At 37.4% G+C, this 25,418-nt stretch overlaps 1 protein-coding gene across 1 annotated transcript in view; it reads left to right on the top strand.

Annotated features, from left to right (window-relative positions):
• LOC117989684 (parapinopsin-like) overlaps positions 1-25,418 on the top strand; it is a 69,044-nt gene that overhangs the window by 32,781 nt on the left and 10,845 nt on the right. Inside the window, exons 4-5 of the mRNA XM_034977078.2 lie at positions 10,628-10,787; positions 23,578-23,773. Of these exons, the coding sequence (XP_034832969.1) occupies positions 10,628-10,787; positions 23,578-23,773 (356 nt within the window). The remainder of the gene's footprint in view (positions 1-10,627; positions 10,788-23,577; positions 23,774-25,418) is intronic.

Genomic DNA, 25,418 nt, shown 5'->3' with positions numbered 1-25,418 from the left:
CGTCTCCCCGCCTCAAACTTTAAAATTGTCGCGGACAATTTTTTTTAATGCTTAATTTTTTATTTTCATGACAGTAATTTTGAAATTTGTTATAGTGGCAATAGAATACACACTCTGTGAAAATTTCAACTCTTCACCTATTCGTATGTACCATGTGATGGATCACAAATCTGCAGCCCGCTGACAGACGTCTGACAGTGGAGGCTTATTAGTAGGGTCCCGTGGGCGCCTTTCGGGTACGGAACCCTATAAATTAAGCCTGCAGAGTGCGCGGGGGAAGAAACACAATAATATTAATTAACTTTTAACTAATATTATAAATGTGAAAGTGTGGATATTTACGAAATTCAACCGATTTTGACGAAATTTGGTACAGCGATAGCTTGCATCCCGGGGAAGGACATAGGCTACTCTTTTTCCCGAAAAATCAAAGAGTTCCCACGGGATTTTAGAAAACCTCAATCCACGCGGGTGAAACCGCGGGTATCACCTAGAATACAATTAAAATAATATAGGTTGTATCACTGAAACAGAGCGAGTAAAGGCTTATACAGCTACTTAGGCATAAGAACCTACTCCGCCATTCAAGAAGGCTTGAAGTATGTCAATACTTTCGGTACTACAGCCATTATGACGTTAAAAGCTTGAAAGTATTGAGTTGAGTACCTAATATAACCCACTTGAAAATCTCGATACAGAATGGAAATAGGTAGGCTAATGTTTATAATAATTATGACATTATTTATTTTTTGCCATTCATTATGAAAATATACTAGCAAATGGCATTAGGTAATATTCTATGCTGTAAATCATAATATCTGAAAAGTAGGAGGAAGTAGTCACATTTTCTCATCCAAAAAAAAAACTAGCCTACCTACAGAGGCATAACTCTATAAGCTCTTGCCTACGAGTCATGCTAGCTTCTATCACACTATTTTTTTGTGATATAACCACAAATTCACGGTTTCAGATTTTTCCTCTTATGTGCTTTCTTGACAGACACGACGGACAGATAGACAACATAGTAATCCTTTAAGAGTTATTTTTTCCTTTTGAAGTACGGAACCCTTTCGTTAATAATTTATTGGACGGCAAACACTATTGGCCCAGGGTGCCACATTTTAAAATACATCCCTGGCAGTAGCGCTTCACTTTGTACCTACCACGACTAGATCAAAAAATTACTCACTGCGTTGGTCCAAGTCTTCAATTTAAAGATCAGAACGAATGAAACTTGAAACTATCTTAAATGAATGTTAGTTACTTATATTACAATAAAGTATTGATAACTAACTCATATAACAACATAAAAAGTGCTGTAATATTATTATTTGGTTTGTAGAAATTACGCTATTAGAAAATGCCTACAATTATTTAATTTTTAGTACCATTTCGTTACCGAGGTTCAATCGGCGTTCTTTATACACTTGGAAAGTAATTAAAATTGTTAGAGCCATTTTCGACATACCAATTACACATATTTAAACAAGAATCGCTCGATTAAGATGAAGGGCTTAGCGACATCTCGCATAGTAACTCAGCACTTATACAGGTAAGTATCGTCGAGATTTGAAACGGGGTTTCTCGCAATTAGATTTCCTCGGAAACACAGTAGGTACCTATCATACAAATAAAATATTCTTTTCCTTTAAGAGTTCCTTGAAGTTAATAAATAAAATTAAGACTAGGAACTCGGAAAGGCCTGGGTAAAAAAAAATCCAAAAAGGTCAAGCTCGTGTTTGGGAAAATTAAATTGAAACCACTCTTGGCAAACAATTTTTACAGGAGTAATCCTTATAATATTTGTTTACCTTTACCTAATTTTCTTTAATTGAAATCTAAATCTATATATATAAAAGGAAAAGGTGACTGACTGACTGACTGACTGACTGACTGACTGACTGATCTATCAACGCACAGCTCAAACTACTGGACGGATCGGGCTGAAATTTGGCATGCAGATAGCTATTATGACGTAGGCATCCGCTAAGAAAGGATTTTTGAAAATTCAACTCCTAAGGGGGTGAAATAGGGATTTGAAATTTTGTAGTCCACGCGGACGAAGTCGCGAGCATAAGCTAGTATTATATAAAAGGGAAAAGGTGACTGACTGACTGACTGAGTGACTGACTGACTAAGTGACTGACTGATCTATCAACGCACAGCTCAAACTACTGGACGGATCGGGCTGAGATTTGGCATGCAGATAGCTATTATGACGTAGGCATCCGCTAAGAAAGGATTTTTGAAAATTCAACCCCTAAAGGGGTGAAAGAGGGGTTTGAAATTTGTGTAGTCCACGCGGACGAAGTCGCGAGCATAAGCTAGTTGTTACAATAAAATAAATTTAAGTAGGTATAATATTACATTAGGCCCGTATGTCTACCTACTCGGCATCAGGTATGCGCATTTTTTGCACATGACTGCAAACTGCAAAGTATAGCGGTCTATTCTGGCGTCAGCAAAAATCCGCCCCGCGAGATTTTTTAAACATAATGTCTACACGGACGAAATCGCGGGCATATTATCTAGTATGCTATAAATAGAGTCTTTTTTAATCACCCAGAGGCATGCAGAAACTTGCGGGCGTTTATGATAATGTAATTATAAGTAAACAAAGCGGCACGCGTCCGCAGGCAGAACCACGCTTATCTGTCACAGGCATAGCTTGAAGGCTGGCAGGTCACGTGGCTAATCCTCTCCCTATTCAATGAGGCTTTCAGACATTACATTTCATTGTGTATGTATAAATGAAATGTTTATTTCAGGCCAGTTCCCATAAGTCCATTCAAGTCCGTACTAAGTAATCTACACTAATATTATAACGGTGCATCCACACCGCAGTTAACATTTTGTGGAGCAACGTTTCCAAATGTTACTCAGCAACATCAGGCAACAAAAAGTTATTTATTGTTAATATAATCATGTTGCCACAAAAGTTACCGATTGTTACCTAATGGTACCGTGTTGCACATTTGTTGCTCCACAAAATAATATGTTAACTGCGGTGTGGATGCACCGTAAGATTAGTATTTTTCTATGTTTGTAACCGATTCCCGAACCGGTCCGATTTATTGACTATGGCTTAGTAAAAATAAAACAAAAGCCATGGAGGGAAGAACGAAATCTAGCACATAACCAAAGCAAAACTGTAGACACTTTATCTCGCAAATGCAAAACTCAAACTCAAAATATTGTATCGAAAGTAGTACAGTTCTTGAAATTCACGAAGGCTACTGAACTTAACTTGTGGTAACGTCGTTTACATGGCCATTGCGTAAGTGTGCGTGCATGTTGGACCAATCAGTCGCGAGCAAGCGCTGTCAAACGCACACATTTAGTGTTCCTTACGTATACCAGTAGGTACGACTAAAACACGCGCATGAATCAGTGGCCTTCGTGAAATGCAAGAACAATGAGCACTACGCCTGAATGTCAATATTGGACGCAACGGATTTTAATGCGGTTTTCACCAATAGATAGAGTGATTCAGGGGCAAGGTTTGTACGTATAGTGTAATATTGTTTTGAATATGACGATAATTATTGTTCAAAATGTCCCGTGCGAAGCCGGGGCGAGTTGCTAGTTACACCAATAAAGCCTTCAACTAGATTCGTTTCACACGTGAATCGCACTGACTACGCAAAGGAGGCTTTTATTAGGTATAGCATAAGGAAAGGCATTCCGAACCAGTGGTAGATGCATCCGACTATTCGTAAGCACTTGTAAAAGTTTATACGAATAAAAAAGATTTTCATTTTCATTTTCATTTTCATTTTCATTTTCATTTTCATTTTCATTTTCATTTTCATTTTCATTTTTCATTTTTCATTTTCATTTTTCATAGCTTTTCAAATATATTATTAACTAGCTGATGCCCGCGACTTCGTACGCGCAGATTTATAATTTTAAAAATTCCGTGGGAACTCTTTAATTTCCCGGGATAAAAAGTAGCCTATGTCACTCTCCAGGTCTTTAACTATACCACCCCATGCAAAAAATCACCTCGATCCGTTGCGCGCAACGGCGACGTGATTGAAGGACAAACCAACAAACAAACAACTTTCGCATTTATAATATGGGTACTGATTAAAGTATACTTATTTACTTATCCAAAACTTTCTTTGACTTCTTCAAACGACCCTGCATTAAGTAGTTGTTAAAACTTAAATAAAATTCGATTAGCAATTTCTAGGACAAAGCCTTCAAACAGATCCAGCGGGCTTACGTACATTAATTTATACTTTGTAAGTACTTTGAAATTGTATCTGATACTGTAGCAATTTCAGCTAATTTATATTATACTTTTTGGTGTCAAGAGTCAAAACGGTTTAAGAGGGGCCGTGAAAAGGATAGTTATTAAACACATTTCGTCTTTATAATATTCGTATGTGGGTTTTCACGTTTCACACTTTTTAAACTGATTGACATTGAATTAAAAATCATTAAAATGCCTGACCCTTCTTAATTTAACGGCGATTTCACTTGAATCCGCTCCTAAGCAGGTTTAATCACACAAGTTTCACTAATAGGTTAGCTACTTAAACTTTCTTTAATATTAATATTTTCCACTAAAGCTGTGTTCTAAGAAACCGGCACAAAAATGTCTCAAGTTAAACAACAAGTAGGTATAGGCTATAGCATACGAATTGTCTGACGTAGCAACTGACCTAACATGAAAACTTTATTTATACGAAAAGAAAAGTTTTCTAATAAATTCTAACTTGCCTCAGGAAAATTCCTGATAAGATATATCTTGACTCTGAGTTTTGACATGTGGCGGTATAGGCTTTGTAAGAAACCCTAGTTATTTTAGGTACCTGTACCTGTACCGCCATATGGCGGATACAATGTAGCTGAAGTTTTGACTGGTGGGAGGCTTCGGCCGTGGCTATAATCACCACCCTACCGGCAACGACGTGCCGCCAAGGGACTTAGCGTCGCCATACGATGCCGTGTAGAAACCTATAAGGGGTGTAGGCTTAATAAAACTGCCATACCCCTTCCAAATTAACTGCTTACCACCGGTGAGATTCCGATCAATGGATAACTAGTAGTTTTTTTTGAATTTTGAATTTTGATAGGTATTTTATCCGTAAATTCAAATTTACGGATTTTAAAACGCACCGCAACTCACTGCACCGTGGTGCGCGCTAGCTCTGAGAGTTTCAAAATAAATGCTTGTTAACTTTTGAAGTAAAATGTTCCTCAGAGAAGAGAAGCAGCTACGATACTCCCGGGGAAAGGTAGAGAGCTAGGTCTCGACGCATTGCGTCTCTGATTTTCTGGATATAACATTCACATCACTGTTTGAATTATTCATTTTTATCAAAGCTGTTGTCGCCAGATGGAAGAGTTGCGAAAACAAAAATAAAAGTCTAAGGTTATTTTTGTGAAATATTTCCTCGCTTAAGCATATCGGTCGATTATGTAAAACCTGTATCAATCATTATTAGGTACTAATTATTGTGATTGGCTGAATTTCTGGCATTCCTGCAATAATGCATTTTAGCCATTAGTGAGCGAGCGTCAACCAATCAGAGGTGATTGCGATCGTCACAGCTGCGCGATTGCGGTAGAATGACAGCTACAATGTGACGATCGCAATCACCTCTGATTGGTTGACTCTCGCTCACTATTGGCTACAATGCCATCGTTCGTTCGTTGCAACGAGAACAGCACAAATTCAGTCACAACAATTGAGATTGTAATAATGATTGATGCAAGTTTTACGAAATCGCCCTACTGCATTGTAGCTGTCAAACTACAGTGGTAGGCCCCCGGCAATATCTTAGGTACGAATCAATGCGAAAGTGTCTGTCTGTCTTCTACTAGCTTTTCATAGCCTATTCGTTTAAGTAATTTTGATGAAATTTGGTAGGTATAGAATAATTAATCTCCTTCGTGGCCTAAAACGCAAAATTAAATTTAAATAGACGTTAACAAGCTCTTTTGAACTGTCAATTATTGTCAGTTCATACCTTACTTCGTAATGATTATTATTATTATATTAATCTCTTTACAAATTCAAAACTCGAATTCAATTCAAATCTTTATTCCAGAGTCTTCACAAACTCTTTAGAATTTGTCAAATCGGATCAGAATGAGACGAGTTGTTATTCTTTTCAAAATAAATGTTGCAAGGCAGCAATTTAACAAGTTTTATTTATAAAATCTCTTGTATAGGCAAGTACAAGGAACCAAAAGCTTAATTTGCTAATTTACTATAATCCGCTGAAAGAGACAAATCTGTATGGTGCAACATGCAGCAAAGCAATACGCGCCATGTGGTGCTGCGTGGTGATGGTGCGTATTGCTTGCTTGGTGGCTGGCTTTTCCTGCATGTTTAGCAATGGAAGGGCGGGTGGTGAATATCGCATGCTGCATGTTGCACCATACAGATTTGTCTGTTTCAATGGATTATAGGAAATTAAGCCTGTGATTCTTTGTATATCACGGACTTCCGCAAAGTAACGCCTGCTTTTATACAAAATCTCTTTTGCGTAAATCACCGGATTTATCATCAATTTTATTTCAAGCGTGTGTAAGCCATAAAACCAAACCATACAAAAAGCGACACGATCTACGGGATCTCGGGATCTATGGGAATTATTTTTTGTTCAGTTAGTTATTAACTATAAACAAAATATGATATAACTACATGAGACAAACCGGATTTTTAAAAACTTTAAAACTATGTACCTCTCCGGTCTACCTATTTGTTCACAAAATAAGTCTTATACTTACTTAGTTCATTGTAGATTTTTATTTCATTTCATTTTCATTACAGTTACTAGCTTACGCTTGCGACTTCATCCGCGTTGACTACACAAATTTCAAACCCCTATTTCACCCCCTTAGGGGTCGAATTTCAAAATCCTTTTTTAGCGGATGCCTACGTCATAATAGCTATCTGCATGTGAAATTTCAGCCCGATCCGTCCAGTAGTTTGAGCTGTGCGTTGATAGATCAGTCTGTCAGTCAGTCGCCTTGTATTTAGATAAGTATATCAAATATTTGAATGAGAAACTGCGTTACGACTCACGACGCGTTGCGTTTTTAAAATATTATTTTCTCTTTTAATATTTTACACGCAGAAAATATGATATAACACGAGGAAACTAAGCTAATATCAAACGCTTTTTCATCATATTATATCTTCAAGGGAATTAAAAATAAGATGAAACGCTCCATCGCCTTATTTAAGTCGAAAGGCGTTGAAAAAGCCAAAAGACGTTTTACAAAGACTAACTGAAGTGGACATCTCGCAACTAAAGGACTAGGTACTTATTACGGCGAAGAGCCGCAAAAGTCGTTGATTTTACCCGACTAGTCTCGTAGACCAGGGAGGGTATTGTGTGTGGCAGTTATTGTGTATGTGTTTGTTTATTCGCGTCAATATAACGTTGTGAAAAGTCTAATATGGTGGTAACAGTACTTGTGTGTTATAATAACACACAAGTACTGTTATATCCACCTCCTTTTTTTGAAGTCTGTTAAAAATAAAATATGCTGACCGAGGTAGCTGCCAGCCCTCCGGTCCCCCGTGGATTCCGCGAGACGGGATGAAAGGTCCTTAAAAAAGGATCTAGCATCCTCGCCCCACGAACCCATGGTCTCCACCCCAAAAGGCACAAATATGAAACTATTTTCTATATTCTCATATTTGCGCCTCTTATAATATAACTACGTTCGAATTTATTTTTCTAGTCTAGTCTAGAATCTAGATACTAACGTCAGTGACAGGCTTTACTGTCGTGTCAGTCCTATTCGTACTACATTTAATATCATTGAAAGCAAAGAAACGTTCAAATCAAATAGACTAGTAACATTTTTATATAAACGTTTAAAAGTTTATTCAATATTATTTTCTTTTATCGAATATTACTTTCATCTTCCAAGTTATATTGGAGAAAGCTTCACAGAATCGTAGAGCTCTGCGGAATAAATGAAAATATGACAAAAATAAACACTTGCATTTCCATTCAATCTTGTTATGTTTGTCACTTCTATTATATGATTTGCTGGAACTTTTATTACGTAATTTTGCTGGCGCAGTAATATTTTACAACCTGTGGTTAGGACGTCCACCTTCTAATCGGAGGTCGGAGGTTCAATCCCGGGCATGCAATCAAAATTTTGAAACTTAGGCCAAGACAGCCTTAAATTATAGTCATTGTATTTTGCAGGTATTTTTAAGAGTAAGGTATATTTGGATGAAAAGTCGATGTGGGCAATGTTGGCTAAAAGTCCGGATTACTTTGCCCACCATCAAAATCGAATAAATGGTGGTTAAAGTATTAATTTATCAAAAAAAAATACAAAGCGAATTTGCTTATAAATTGCTGTTTGGGAAAGTCATTGAATGGCAAAGTTGGCTAGTTTGACTGTAACTATACCATTTAGGACGTAGGATTTAGGAAGGTGGAACAAGACGTGTGATTTGTATACATTTTATATCAGCTAAAGAAAAACATAGGTGTCTTGGGAAAACCTTCAGTAGGCAGCTTTTCTAATATTTTAGTCACAAAATACGAGTACCAGGCACAAGCTTCTCGTGCAGCAATTTGCTGCGATGTGGCACACAACAAACAATAAAGTTATAAAATATGCCAGAAGTTTGATATAATTCACGATGAGTTCGTTTTGTTATAGGTATCTACGTGTACAAAGTATCATAACATTTAAATTAGGTGAAACATGGTTGAAACTGCATGTAAATTATGCTCTTATCTATACTAATAATTATGAAATATGACATTTTTCAGTATGACTGTAATGTGTAATAACTTTGAGCATAACTCAATGTACCTAGTTATCGAAATTGTGCAAAAAAGGAAAATATTCTTAATGGGTCAATAATGATCATGTAGACAACTCATAGTACAGTACACGGCAGAAAATGATGTACCCACATCGGCCTTTAGAAAACCCTTCTAACTCTGAGAGGAGCTCTGTAGTGAGCCGGCGATGGGTTGATCATGATGATGATGGTGAATATAGCGTAACATATTTTATTATGAAGGTATATTCAGGTAAGTATTTCAAAATTTTAAGTTTATTTAATGTCGATATACCGTCTTCAAACTTATAATAATTATAAAGTGGTGAAAATACATTTTTCGTATATAATACTTTTTATTTCGTAATTTATATTAAGTATACACTTTTGACCCCTGATGGATGATGATTGCTTCTCAAGTAGACATTTTATCTGGTTTAGTTTTCTCAGCGCTACGCTTTTGTGGAAGCCGCTTAACGCGATTTTTCTTAAAAGCTTAAAAGCTTAAAAGCTCATAGGAATCTACGGATATTTTAAGTTATAAGTATATGAAGACGAAAAGCCATTTCATATTTCAAATTTATAAGATAACTTCGTCCGAAGTGGTTCAAAAGTTTTAGCGCAAAATAAATAATTACTCGTTTCAACTTGAAGCTCTACTTGAAATTTAGAACCTGGCACTTAATAACGAAATGTGCCGTAATATTTTCTCAAATTTATAGCAACAATTTTTTACGAGTGAGTAGGTACCTACTTTCAATTTTATTCTGTTTTAGTGGCTTTTTAGGGCCGTACCTCAAGAGGAAAAACGGAACCCTTGTAGGATCACTTTGTTGTCGGTCTGTCTGTCGGCCTGTCAAGAAACCTACACGGTACTTCCCGTAGACCTAGAATCAAGAAATTTGGCAGGTAGGTAGGTCTTATCAAGCAGACATAGGGGGAAAAATCTGAAAACCATGAATTTGTGGTTACATCACACAAAAAAATTAAATTGTGGTCATGAACTAAAAAATTAGTATTTTCAATTTTCGAAGTAAGATAACTATATCAAGTGGGGTATCATATGAAAGGGCTTCACCTGTGCATTCTAAAACAGATTTTTATTTATTTTTATGCATCATAGTTTTTGTATTATCGTGCAAAATGTCGAAAAATACGACTGTAGTACGGAACCTTCGTTACGCGAGCCTGACTCGCACTTGACCGGTTTTTTATAATGGAAATCAATCACTCACGATAGTTTTAACGCTAAAATGAACTAGAGGCTCGAAATTTTAAACATAGCTATATCATTTTAAAACTTGTAGGCTGATGTCATTTTAAAACTTGTAGGCTGATGTCATGTCATTATTACAATTTCAATTGATGTGATTGGTTGGCTTTACGGTATTCTTGTTGCAACAAAACAATGCAAAGTAGCCAATAGTCAGAGTCAATGCCGCGTCATAGGTGGGGCATTGACCCGAGTTTTGCATGCTATACATTGCGGGTTTGAAAAATACTAAATAACTAAAACTACAAAATGAGGCAAATGGTTATTGGTATTGGTGTTTACGTAGTATAACAATAACGCTAAATACAGTCGCTTCAGTACTGAGTTAACATACATATCACCAATTTCGTCACTGGCAGTAAGCGAGACCCTGGCCGAGTGGTCATGGCATCGGGCGCGAACCCAGAAGATGCAGGTTCGATTCCTGCCGGTTACGCAATTTTTGATATGTATTTAAAAATTATTTAATAACGCTAAGTTTTGCTAGCGTTCTGGTTACAACCTATATATCAGCTTTTATTAAGAGGACCGTAGTCGAGTGTTAGATTTGAACTTTATCTTGTTGTTCCCAGCTGTGGACCCCGCTGAACATAATCCTGTTCAACCTGGTGTGCTCCGACTTCTCGGTGTCGGTACTGGGCAACCCTCTGACACTGATATCCGCACTGTTCCACCGCTGGGTCTTCGGCCACACCATGTGCGTGCTTTACGGCTTTTTCATGGCTCTACTTGGTAAGATACCTACTAAGAATAAAATAGAATATAATATAAAACTTTTACAAGTGCTTTTGTCGTCAACTAATTTAATTTACCACTGGTTCGGATGCAGTTCCTACCGAGAAGATCCAGCAAGAAACTCGACGGTTGCTCCTCAGATCGCTTTTCAAGTGATCAATTTACAATATTATTATACCATACTGATTCAAATCCAAGCTTTTTTATCATTTACTTAGTCTTCGACTCTATACCTAATATGCTTTTTTAAGGAGCATACTTTTAATAGATTTTTTAAACTTGTTTAAAGGCAAGTCTAAAATTGATTGTGGATTTTTATTATAAAACTAGATGATGCCCGCGACTTCGTTCGCGTGGATTTAGTTTTTCAAAAATCCCGTGGGAACTCTTTTATTCTCCAGGATAAAAAGTAGCCTATGTCCTTCCTCAGGATGCAAGCTATCGCTGTACCAAATTTCGTCAAAATCGGTAGAATGGATGGGCCGTGAAAGGCTAGCAGACATACAGACAGACACACTTTCGCATTTATAATATTATAGTACCTATAGTATAATATAGTATATAGTATGGACTAGGATAATTATCATTAATTTATATTGTGTGTAAATTGGTGGGTCAGGATCTGGCATTCTCCTTTCAAACCCTTCGGTATGCAAGTTTGCCTCGCTCGTATTTGTTTATTCATAGTAGATATAACCTTGTACGCAGGTCGGACTCGACACGCTCTTACATAAATCATCCCTAAGAGCCCCCTTGAGGTGACAGGTCGAGCGTCCAAAATAAAACACGAGGTGGCGATTATACATCGTACTGTGCAAAGCCTCCAGATTACAGATCAGTAAAATGCGAAACATTTAAGCAGAAATTTCAACAGTATTTACTTACTCCTTTATTACATTACTGTCAGAAAAAAGAAATCTATCCCAAGCGTCTTCTTTCTTTACTTTGTTGTAATGTTCTGGATGTCTCGGGTCCCATAAAACAGTTTCTTCTCGATATTTGTCTATGAAATACAGAGTTTTCTGACTCTTTGTCCCGCTCCATCTTTTCGACAATACATGATCACACTAATCAAAACTAAAGTCCTTACGTACCTACCTAGAATTTTCAAAAACCTAAATCCTATACGGACGATTTCGCGGGCATCAGGCATCAGCTAATAAATACCTAATTAAAAATGTTTACTTTGAACTCGAGAGTAGGTAGGTACATCTCGAAACATCTCCTTTAATAAAGAGTTAATTACAACTCTCCGAAATTATAAATCGTAAAAAATTTCATTGAAATCTTTTTTGGTATCTAATTAAAAGCTTATTGCCCCATTGACTTCTTTATAAGTTGAATTTTATGACGATTTCACTGGTGCTGCTGTATTGTGAACACTGTGTGTGGTTTGGTATACCTAAGTAGGAGACCCGGGTTCGATGCCCAGCTAGAGCTATATTTGGGAAACATTTATTAGCTATTTTGGTTTTGTGGAAGGTTTCGGCCGTGGCTATTTATTGTCCAACCGACACAGACGTGCGACCTACCTAGTGATTTAGCCTTCCGATAGCGTAAAGCCGAATAGAGGTATAAGGTTTTAAATATCTGCCGATACTCTGCTAGGTTCGCTCGCTTTTGAGACTTTGGACTAAGAAGATGGTCCTACCCCCAGATGGTTATGGATGGATGGACTGGTTATTCAATAAAAAATGAAAATTTTTAGGGTTCCAAGGTTTAAGTTTTTAGGGTTCGTTTTGAGGTATCAAAAAGAAAAACGGAACCCTTATAGGATCACTTTGTTGTCTGTCTGTCTGTCCGTCTGTCTGTCAAGAAACCTACATGGTACTTCCCGTTGACCTAGAATCATGAAATTTGGCAGGAAGGTGGGTCTTATAGCTGGCATTAGGGGAAAAATCTGAAAACCGTGAATTTGTGGTTACATCACACAAAAAAAATTAATTTGTGGTCATAAACTAATAATTAGTATTTTCAATTTTCGAAGTAAGATAACTAAGTACATCAAGTGGGGTATCATATGAAAGGTCTTCACCTGTATATTCTAAAACTATTTTTTATTTATTTTTTGAGTTATCATGCAAAATGTCAAAAAAATACGACTGAATTACGGAACCCTCGTTGCGCGAGCCTGACTCGCACTTGGCCGGTTTTTGAAGTAGGTTATAGTTCAGCGTCCCTGATAAGGTTTGCGTAACATCAAACCGCGTGGAAAGCTACCATGATTAGGGCCAGCACATACAGACTGATTGGAGTCTACTCAAATCCGTCTTTTCGATAACAACTAAGCATTTTGTACGTTGACTTACGGGGGAAATTGGTATAAGTACTAAAAATAAAATACGGAAGAGATTCAAAGGACTGAGCGAGCCGCACGCCGCGCTGGGCCGCGCCGCCTCACTTATGCAGCAGGCAGCGCGTTAGGGAAGTTTCTCATAAATAAAATAGGTAAACCTTTATTAGGGATGATTTATTAGGGATGATTTATTAGGGATGATGACGACGCGCAGACAAGGCACGGATTCAAAACATCACGAACATTTTATATGAAGCAATTTATGCTTCACCGTGCCGTATCCGTGCACGACGCCATTTGTTGACATATTAATCATCCCTTACTTTGTCATAAGGGAGGCGGCGCGGTCAAGCGCGGCGTGCGGCTCGCTCAGTCCTTTGAATCTCTTCCGTATTTTATTTTTAGTGCTTATACCAATTTGTATACAATACTGTGTTTGAGTTGTTATCAAAAAGCACTCCACTCTGACTGTGTGCGTTATACCTAACGGTGTTTTACTTATGTAAAAAAAATAAAGTTTTTGGACAGAAAAACAAAATTCAATCGCAAACGCTCTAGTTTCGTTAGAAATGTTTAACATTTCAAAGGCTTCGTTAATTTCAGCGTCCCATCGGGTCGACTTTTCTTTAGATAAGTGCAAATCTAATATAAATTCACCGATTACATCCAGTATATTGTAAACTAAAATAACGAGTTTCATATTTTGAGAGGTTTGTGATTGAATTTTTCGTAGAAACCGATCTAACTAAAGGTTAGAGGTGACGTACATGTAGGGTGCCAGCCGTCCGGGTTTCCCCGGATTTGTCCTCGTCTAGGGGGCGTCCGGGCACGGCTTCATTTGTAGTCCGGGTTTAAAAAATTAAAGTCTTGGGCCGCCCGCCCGCGACACGCACTGTGACCGTATGCCCGCCGCCCGGCCGCCCGTATATATATAAAAGGAAAAGCTGACTGACTAACTGACTGATGGACTGATTTATCAACGCACAGCTCAAACTACTGGACGGATTGGGTTGAATTGAAAGTCATGCTATTATGACGTTGACGTTGACGTCGCGTCGATAAAATCTCGTATTTGTACGGGAAATACAAGTCGTGCGTGAGAGCATGGTATTGATGGTATTTTATCAAGACTCGTTGAAGAGCGAGAACGCGTCGTTGTGACAACGAATCAATCGCTTGCACTTTATACCGCGTTGATCGTGTTGCTTAGAGTGAATTTTTTAACGAGTAATGAAAATAAATGTATGCCACGAGAACAATGTGTAGTGCATGTATCGTTCACTTCTTTTAAAATGGAAATTCCACCATAAGTAACAAGAAATAAAGCCCATATTTCCATGCTTCACTGTAAGACGGATCAGTGTCGAATGTATGTAATGTGCGAAGACTTTCTTTAGAAATTCGTCTCTGTCACGTTTTGTGTATGACCAGACCTTTATAGCAGTTTGGGTTTCCAGCTCGAAGGAAGGGTCTTTCACACTACGCCTTTATTATTATATTATGTACCTGAGAAGGAAAACACAAGGAAAAGCTCGGAATTCAACAAAGAGACCTTCATTTTCAAGGCCTTTGTAGCAATTTGAATCATGCGTTTCAACTTTCAGCTTGTAGATATATTCTAATAATATAAATAAACTTAACATAATGTATTTATAATTAGGGTTCCGTACGTCAAAAGGAAAAACGGAACCCTTATAGGATCACGTTGTTGTCTGTCTGTCTGTCCGTCTGTCTGTCAAGCAACCTACAGGGTAGGTACTTCCCGTTGACCTAGAATCATGAAATTTGGCAGTTAGGTAGATCTTATAGCTGACATTTGGGGAAAAATCTGAAAACCGTGAATTTAGGGTTAGATCACACAAAAAAAAAATTGTGGTCATGAACTAATAATTAGTATTTTCGAAGTGAGTGACTATATCAAGTGGGGTATCATATGAAAGGTCTTCACCTGTACATTCTAAAACAGATTTTTATTTATTTTTATGCATCATAGTTTTTGAATTATCGTGCAAAATGTCGAAAAAATACGACTGTAGTACGGAACCCTCATGGCGCGAGCCTGACTCGCACTTGGCCGGTTTTTTAGGGTTCCGTACCTCAAAAGGAAAAACGGAACCCTTATAGGATCACTTTGTTGTCTGTCTGTCTGTCTGTCTGTCAGTCTGTCTGTCTTTCTGTCTGTCTGTCACTTACACTACAGGGTACTTCCCGTTGACCTAGAATCATGAAATTTAGCAGGTAGGAAGATCTTATAGCTGACATTTGGGGAAAAATCTAAAAACCGTGACTTTAGGGTTAGATCACACAAAAAAATTAAATTGTGGTCATGAACTAATAATAAGTATTTTCAACTTTCGAATAACACGGCCTAAGCCTCTCACGTCAATTTAATGAGGAAGTTTCAGGGACAGCTTCAATAAAATTTTCATAGATGTCTCTTGAATATTTCGCATAGGTCGCCACGAAAGAGGAAAAATAATACCTATATCTATATGATCTATGCTTTAATGTTTAGGTCGTGTGAATCAATGACATAGATGAAGAGTAAGAGCTAGCCTGCACTGCAGTTTTCCTTACGTTTCTTCCCCACAAAATCTGTGAACTATAATAGAAGTAATTTATTAATTTCATATCCGATTTAAATTTAAAGCATGTAAAAATGAATCACTAAATCAGGGTTTCCCAAACTATGGGTCGCGACCCACTGGTGGGTCGCGAGCGAATATTGAGTGGGCCCTGCCTATAGTACCAACCGTCCGAGCCAGCGGCCGGGCGGGCGGGCGACTGACGAAATTTGACGACTATTTCGGCGAGGAGATGAAAAAGCTCGACTTGATGAATTGGATTTGTAACCCATTTCAAGACCCCCTACCAACTGGTATGTCAACAAAAGCAAGTGAAGAACTAATTGATTTATCAGAAGATTCGTCACAAAAAAATAGTTTCAATCGTAAGCAATTAACGAAATTCTGGCTCTCGGTTGCTGGTAGTCATCCATGCCTGTTTGATGAAGCTATGAAAGTCCTCCTCCCCTTTACTACCTCATACTTATGTGAGGCTGGGTTTTCGAATATGGTAACATTAAAACTAAATACCGAAATAAATTGGACTTACCAAACTCACTGCGATTAAAAGTAACTAAAGTTGAAGTTGATGTCAAAACTGTAATGGCGAAACATAGGAAACAATTTCATCCTTCCCATAAAATTTATATAATTAAGTAATAAAAGATTGTATTAAAACAGTTTGTTATTTCAAAAGTCCTTTATTAATATTGCTAACGCTTAAATTTCCTAGAGGTGGGTCCCGAGTTTGTAAACTTAAATCAGATGAGTCGTAGCACAGTCAACTTTGGGAACCACTGCACTAAATATGTTGCTCACCGCAAATCTCGAGAACAGCTGAACCGATTTCGCTAATTCTTTTTTCATAATATTTCTTGAAGTACGGGGGATGGTTCTTACAAGAAGAGAAAAATTTAATTCAACCTCCCCCTCAATTTTTTAAACTCCACCCGAGCGAAGCCGGGGCGGATCAGCTAGTATGATAGATATAGATATAGGTATTATTTTTCGTCTTTAGTGGTGGTCATATATTCAGCGCCATCTATGAAAATTTTCTCGAACGTTGCCTGGAAACCTCCTCATTAAGTCGAAATCCAACTTCTCAGACAAACTGGAAAAGTAGGTACTAGGTTCGCTTCCTTACACTAAAACAAAAGTTACTGTCCATTGATGAGGAGCCTGAGAGCAACAAGAACTTTGAATAGGTACTTGATTAATAAATAACAGTAGGGGAGCCCAAGAGGCTAATTAGGGATTTACTCGAGCGTCGTGGGGACCTACATATTATTATTGGATTGTAATGATTAGGTGCTAAAAAGAAAAAAGTTATATGATGTTTCACTGGTGGGGAGAGTGCGTACAAATTTTGAAAAATGTAATATAATATATATATAATCGAGCGCTTTAGATATTGATCAGTACCCTTATTATAAATGCGAAAGTGTGTTTGTTGGTTTGTTAGTTTGTTGGTTTGTCCTTCAATCACGTCGCAACGGTGCAACCGATTGACGTGATTTTTGGCATGGGTATAGACAAAGACCAGGGAGAGTGACATAGGCTAGTTTTTGTCCCGGAAAATCAAAGAGTTCTTACGACTTTCCAAAACGCAGTTCATTCTTCTAACCAGTAAATAATTTATTAGTCCCAATACGCTACTTCAATCAATTTCTATATGATTCATATACCTTCAATATTGTTAAGTTACCTGGAATAATAACACGAAATGTTGACGGCCAATACATTATTTACTTCAATATACGTTTCATGGCACCCCAGGGGCCACTATTACTTATTGGAAGAAATTGATTCTTTTCGGCTTTATAAATGTTAAGTTCCTTTCCTCAAAAGGTTAAATTTCAAAGGTCGGTGTACTCATCATGCTAGACTAAAAACTGTTCGATATATCACCGCTAGATGGTCTAAGATCCCGGTGAAAAAAAAATTTTTTTCCATCCTGGACTGAAATTTTTTAGGCAACTCATATGCAATATATTTATTGACATATAAAATTGCATATAAAATACGTTTCATCCATTAACCAGCTCGGTGAAGGTCGTTCTGTAGCGGGATCCTATACTAAGAGTATGTACGGAAATTGATAATATTAGCTACTAGCTGCCCTGGCGAACTTTGTTCCGCTTAACAGTCGATTCCATTTTTTTTAAATTTTTCTCTCCGTAAGAACCATCCTCGTACTTCAAGGAATATTATAAAAAAAGAATTAGCGAAATCGGTTCAGCTGTTCTCGAGATTTGCGATGACTAACATATTTAGTGATTCATTTTATATTACAGATAGGTTCATGGAGAATCAGTACCCTTATTATGAATGCGAAAGTGTGTTTGTTTGTTGGTTTGTTAGTTTGTCCTTCAATAACGTCGCAACGGTGCGTGCAACGGATTGACGTGATTTTTTTCATGGGTATAGATAAAGACCTGGAGAGTGACATAGGCTACTTTTTATCCCGGAAAATCAACTAGTTCTCACGGGATTTAAAAAAAACTTATTCCACGCAGACGAAGTCGCGGGCATCAGCTAGTATCTAATTGAGATATGTTGTGGCCGTATGGTAATAATTAAATGCGGCAACGGTGAAAGATGTTTATTGAGAGCCGACTTATGATCTACTCTCGCTTATGGACTAACAATACTAATAAAGAAATCTTACATACTATTGTTTTAATCTTATTGCTTAACTACCTAACCTACATAATTTTGCATCACCTCTCTTTCAATCCGATGTGCAGGCAACCTAATTCGATATATTGAGGAGTTGCATTTTTATGCTACTTAAACTGACAATTCGTACATATTACATAATGAGAAGTAGGGTATCGCACGTTCACATTGCGACCAAAATATCAATCTTACTCCTACTGGTCTTATACACCACAACCACCTATCGTGTTTTTTGTACTCCTTAATTTTGTTCTCAGTTTTTGGATTCACGTTGACCTGGCTTGCTCCTCACTTTTTCTACATAAAAAGAAATCAGTACTAACGAAACCCGACTTATTCGTTAGCGGAGAGTCCAAGGGTGTCAAGTTTTATTAAATGGACTATGGCTAATAGGCTAAATTTGTAACTACGTTCCGTGAGTCGTCCGTTCATTCAACTTCACCAAGTCGACTTCGTTTCGCTACGTAAGTACGACAGACGCCTTTTCCCTCCTTCGCTCCACTCGGCGAACCTCCATTGCAAACTTCCGGCTTAACACTTTACGAAAAACTTTCTCCAGGTGGGTTAGACAAGACTGCGTTGATTGAATTTCTAGACCGAGAAACCCAACACCTTTTTTTGGCCTTGCCAAGCTTGAGCTAGCTTGCCAACAAGGAAATGGGGAATATTCCGGATCTACAAACTTGCCAGCAGTGGCGTGCTGGTCATAGAGGCATAAATGCACTGCTTACCCCAGTTATAATAGCTCAATGCATATTTTTCATTATGACCTGCCGGTAAACAGGTTCTCACCTAACTAATGCCTACCCTGGCTTCAAACCCTGTGCACGCCACTGCTTGCCAGCATAAAAGTATTTGTCCCCTAGGGATATTAAACAAATTGATACAGGATAGTAATTTTATTTACATCGCATGATGACATTGAAAGTCAATAAGCTTAACGAGTATCAGGGGATTTGTTAACCTATAAAACTAAGTAAATACCAAGATTGATAGCCAAAACTGAGGAGAGTTTAGATTTAGCGCGTTTTGATGTACCTCCCTTTCTAGCTCCTTATTAAAAATTCATTAGCTTTTTAACAGCTTCAGCGCGGAACCGATTTCGATATGTTCTTGCTATCCATACTAATCTTATGTTATTAAGATGTCTATGCTGCTAGAAGTTATAGGTAACTCGGCCCAAATAAACGCACAGTGATTGAGCTATGTTTTTTGATTATTTATTTACTTTACGGCTAGGAAAACAGTAAAAAAGACCGTAACTTCATCCGCATGAAGTTCTTTTTTTTTATTTTTTATTTTCCGGCCTGACTAAGATCATTTCCGGAATAAAAATGTTCGGGATGCAAGCTATCCCTATGCCATAAATTTTATTAAGATCGATTAAGCTGTGAAAAGTGATATAATATTACTAGATTATCTACTAGCTAAGTGCTAACCTGCACTCGCTTCGCTTTCTTTCCTTTTCTAGTGGCCTACGTTATGAAAGAAAACCTGCAAAATCTCTCTTGCAGGTTTTCTTCAGGTTGGTCTAGAGTCTAGACCCAGCGCCTTGAGATGTAGATTGATATGCAATGTCAGTCAGTCACTAGTCAGTTCCTCATTTTATATAGAAAATAAAGTTATGGATTTCCTCCTCTAATATATCTTTAAAAATTAGAAAATACACAACATTCTGATTAAAACTGTCAAGATTTGGAATAGATTACCCGCAAAGCACCAGTCTGAATTGTTAGCAATTTTTTTAGATCCTTTCCATACTACGTGACAATTTTACAAAGTATTTTTTGCTCATTTGGAACATCTGTAGCATCTGCATGAAATTTTACATCTCGCCAACGTTGATAGAATTTTCATAAAGAAGTTTTCTTTCAAAAGATAAAGTGTTGCTCATGCTGACATCACTTGCTTTAACGGTGAAGGAAAGCATCTTGAGGAAACCTGCATGCCTGAGAGTTCTCAATGTTTTCAAAGGTGTGTGAAGTCTGCCAATCCGCATTGGGCCAGCGTGGCAGACTGCCCTTCTCACTCTGAGAGGAGACTCGGCTCAGTAGTGAGCTGGTAATGGGTTGATCATGAGATTCCTTGGTGTCATCTAAAGCTATAAAAGGGGTTAACACAGGTCATTACAGATTGTTTCACCATCAAGTTATTGAGGAGGACATCCGTAAAGGATCTCAAAGCAACAATACCTTCAAGATGGACACCACTGATGATAAAACTTCTCAAGTGGTTACACCTATTGAAAGCAGGAATGCGGCAGCATCATATTGCTCGGTACCTAAACTTGAGCCGATTTTCTTCAGGAGACTAGTGTCTACTGTCTTTATCCATAAACATGTATCTGGTGCTCGATTGCAGTAGAATGACAGCTACAAAATCTCGATCGCAATCACCTTTGATTGGTTGATGCTCGCTAACTTGACTACAATGCATTGTTGCAACAAGAATAGCATCAATTGAGCCAATCGCATCGATTGCGATTGTAATAATGATTGATGCAGGTTTTACGGAATCGAGCAGCAGGTCGACGATGTAGCATAGAGACAATAACTTTAATATGTCTATGTTTTTTCTTAACTGATTCTCTAAAGCTCCCAAAGAGAGAAAGATTTTACAGTTAGATGAAGGTTACGAAAAAAATAGTTCCAAAATTAGCTGCACAGTATTGTAGACTGTAAAGCCCAGGTTTCGTTCACGAGAAAAAGCTAGCAGGTAGTATTAGGTATTTCATATTTCAGTGAAATTCCGTTCGCGTTTTCACTAGATTTTTCCCAGCCAAAGCTCATGCTCAAGTACGATTAGTAAATAAAGAATGGGTATTTAAATTACTTACCGGAAGGTTATGAATACATAAACGAGGAAATGTTTGGGAAATAAACATTATGTTCGTATTCCGTTGTGAAAAAATGCGCAAACATCATTACTTATTTATGTGTTTGCAGTTGCACATCTCGATTCGAGTATTCAACTCGAGTATAATTTTTAAACATCATTTTTTTCATGGGCAAATCATGATAACCTCAAGTATGGACCGACATTGACATTAGGTACATAAGTTGATTGCTTATTAAAATCGATTCCAAAATACCGAACAGACAAACAAACAAACAGACGGATAGAATGAAACTTCTTTAAAAAAAACGTGATAAATAGACGCTGCACCTCCGCCACTCGTGTGTGTTGATTAGAAATTCTTACTGGAGCAAAAGTCAATTTACACTAGTTAGTTATTATGTGCTTCTTAAATAAGGGATGTGTGAAGGTATCCTAAATAACAAATTAGTAAACAAGGCCAAACTCTCGTCTACGTGTAGTGTTCACTAGAGAATTTATATTCAAAGCTCACTCTATGGACTAAAATTGCGAGTTGAATAGGAATATATGAACACAATAACATGATCTACATTCTACATGGTTTTGAAGGGCGTGTGCACCTAGATCCGACAGTGCATATCAATGGTACAGAGTTAGCATACATCCCGGGAAAGGACATAGGCTACCTTTTATCTTTTTATCCCGGAAAAGTAAAGAGTTCCTATGGGATTCTTAAAACACCTAAATGCACGCGGACGAAGTCGCGGGCATCATCTAATAATTAAGTAAGAACCTAATCGTAAGGTAAACATAAGAGTGGAAATAAAGTAGGTACTCTTCGTCGAGTTGTATGTAGAATCAGGGCAGGCATAATTAATATATTATCCCAAGAAAACTCCTACTATTATATTATAAGGATTAAGGAAAGGAGTTACGACCCTCATCAATGAGAAATACGATGCAGACTGCAGAGAGAGATTTTAAAAGAGGCCTCAAACCAAGACAGTAAATTACTACTAGATAACATTTTCCTTATTATATAATTACCTTTACATTTATTCTCCTTAAGGTGACGCAGGACGCTCGACCGAAATTGGCAGCGCACGTGGGTAACATGTTTGCTTTTCACTTGACATTGTATGAGAAAGTTGAGAGGCACGATGATTTTCACTGAAATCAAGCGCGCGAAAAGGGTTTAAGAAAAGTATTTTTGAGAAAAAACTGCTGAATTTATGTTTGCAAAGTAAAGTTATTTCAACTAATGAATAAATAAACAACGTCTAATGATAAATTGTTTTAGAATTTTCATATCCCTAATCTTATTTATTTACGCCCAAAGTTGTCATTAATTTAGTGTTAAAATAGGAATCTTTTGAGCCTCGTAACTTTTAAATCAATATTTTTTTCAATATTTTATATATCAATAAACCTAGATAATGACGAGATAAATCGATATAATTCTTAGTTTTGTGCGTACAATATCGAATATTGTTGTATTTTCCCTCCTACGTTTGTATGGAGAAAGCACCGAACTGAGCTACCTTAACCTGATATTCAGTACGATAATAAAATGTAATCTAGATGAGCTAGAGCATTTTGGCAGTGTAGTGTGCGATATGCCTTTCAAAATTCATAAAAGAGTGACGGTAAAACAGGCGGAACGGCCACAGGCAAAGTGGAGTGGAGCTTTTGATAACAATTCAACTTATTTACTTTTTGATAACTGCGGCGCAGCTCAGTGGCGCGAGGCTAGAGCTTTGAGTCACACGAGTAGATATTTTTGAATGATGCGGAAGTAAATGAAGCGGAGTTTAAGTTTTTATCAAAAATATTCCACTCCACTTCACTCCGTGGATCTGCGCCGGCCCTAAGATGATTCTTTAAAATGTCTGCTTTTCCCTTTCGAGTATGGAGTACCAGAACAAAATACTATAATCATAGACTAATATATTATTTTAATTGAAATAAATAGAAGTGAACCAAATATTGGATTATTTTATTATCATGAAGCAAAAATAAGTTTACTTTAATAACTTTAAGACCAGTACGAGTACGTATTTATTAAGATTGATTTGACTGTATGATTAAGATAAATTACTTAAGTTGTTAGATTTGCGAACTTTTTCAAAACTTTTCTATTTTGACATGTTTTTATTAACTTGCTTTCTTTTTCTACAATTAGTAATCAGACTAATAATAACTTTGTTAACTAACAAACTTTCTATACGAAATAATCAACGGACTTCAAATAATTGCATCACCAGAATTCAGAATTTCGTCGAGTTATGAGCTAAATGGAATCAGCAAATTGCCGGTTGCAAAATTACATCTACAGATTGTCAGAAACCTATCCCAGTTTTTTAACGCTAAATAGGGGCTATGGCTACAAATTTTCGGAAATACTCTCTTTAACAACGTATTTTTGTTTCAGGTATAACTTCCATCACCACTCTAACAGTAATCTCCTTCGAGCGATACCTGATGGTGACAAGACCGCTTAGCTCAAGGCATCTCAGTTCTAAGGGAGCTGCAGTATCCGTAATCTTCATTTGGGCTTATTCTTTAGCACTAACTACTCCCCCCCTGATGGGGTGGGGTAACTACGTCAACGAAGCAGCTAACATCAGGTACCTAAGCTTTGACTTTATAACTTCACGTCACATGGTAACCTAATTAGACTTAAGTCAACCTAAAAAATACAAATATAACTATCCCGCTTCTGATGGTATGGGATAACTACGTCAACGAAGCAGTTAATATTAGGTAAGCTTTGACTTTGTTCACGTCACATGGTAACCTAATTAGACTTATGTCTACCTAAGAAATACATACATTACTATCCCGCTTCTGATGGGATGGGGGGGATTCAGGTTTCCTCATAATGTTTCCCTTCACCGTTAAAGCTATTGATAATTAATTACTTAAAACGCACATAATTACGTAAAGGTGCGTGCCCGGGATCGAACCCCTGACCTCCGATTAGAACGCGGACGTCTTAACCACTAGGCTATCACAGCTTATATTAGTTTAAAAAGGAAAAGGTGACTGACTGACTGACTGACTGATCTATCAACGCACAGCTCAAACTACTAGACGGATCGGTCTGAAATTTGCCATGCAGATAGCTATTATGACGTAGGCATCCGCTAAGAAAGGATTTTTGAAAATACAACCCATAAGCGGTGAAATAGGGGTTTGAAATTTGTGTAGTCCACGCGGACGAAGTTGCGAGCATAAGCTAGTTATTATTATGAGCTTTTAATTGGTAAATGAACATAAACAAAGATCTTCACGAATAAACTCGGGAACAGAAGATTTATGTTGTTTCATCATAAAATCTGAAGCATAATTATTTATTATTAAGTAGGAAAGTCTATTCAAACTCGGTAAGTAATTCGTTTTAACAAAACCCTTCTCATTGAAGTCTCGTGCAAGTAACATGATCCACAAAGTTAAGCTCTCCACTCTGTCTTTATTACATTTTGAGCTGAAGTAAAGCTTTTATTGAGTAGGTACTTTAGTAGATTATCTTCGTACTCGCAAGATTTTGTATTAAATACTCGTAAAATGCGACGAAACTAAAAATACTTACTTATGGACTAACAACCGCACTCAGAATCGCTAATCTTTACTTAAGATTGAGTTAAAACGAGACAGATATATGTGAGAGATATAATATGTGATTAAGCGGATTCGGAGTGCGGCTGTAAGAGCCAGACCTTCGTTATTTTATAAAAGCTGAAAGTTTCTCTGCTTATTGTCCCAACACTGGCAGTAATGTTTGCTTGGATCATGGTGGCTTTGGGAGATAACTTGTAATAAAGTTATAAAAAATCTTACGTCAAAGAATATGAAGTCTAATTTTTTATATTTTCTCCAGAATAGTATTAGAAAATATCACGTCATGCATCGCCAGATACTTAGTATAATGGCAACCCATGATACCCAATGGCCAGATACCCTTAAAGTTTAAAAGTTTACGTCCTCCGCACTCGCACGAACCGGGTTAATGCGGGGGCTGTGCGGGTGTGCGGGACGCTGCCGCCCCGATTGCCATCTCGACCTGTCGCGGAGTATACGTAACTACGGCGGTAGGCTTCACAAAATAACATGAAAAACTTATTTTTAGTCCATAAGCTTGCTATTTATATCCTACAGCTTCATTTGAGAGCCCCTCGTTGTTCGATATTACAAATCCAAGAAGATCAAAGTGAAATTGTGTAACCTATGTTACGGATTATAGTATGTCACGAGAGACCATGGGAAAGTTTA

The sequence above is a fragment of the Maniola hyperantus genome, chromosome 16 (assembly GCF_902806685.2).
Source record: "Maniola hyperantus chromosome 16, iAphHyp1.2, whole genome shotgun sequence".
In the NCBI taxonomy this organism is placed as follows: domain Eukaryota; kingdom Metazoa; phylum Arthropoda; class Insecta; order Lepidoptera; family Nymphalidae; genus Maniola; species Maniola hyperantus.
Note: the sequence above shows the minus strand (reverse complement) of the source record. Positions and strands in the feature narration are given on the sequence as shown.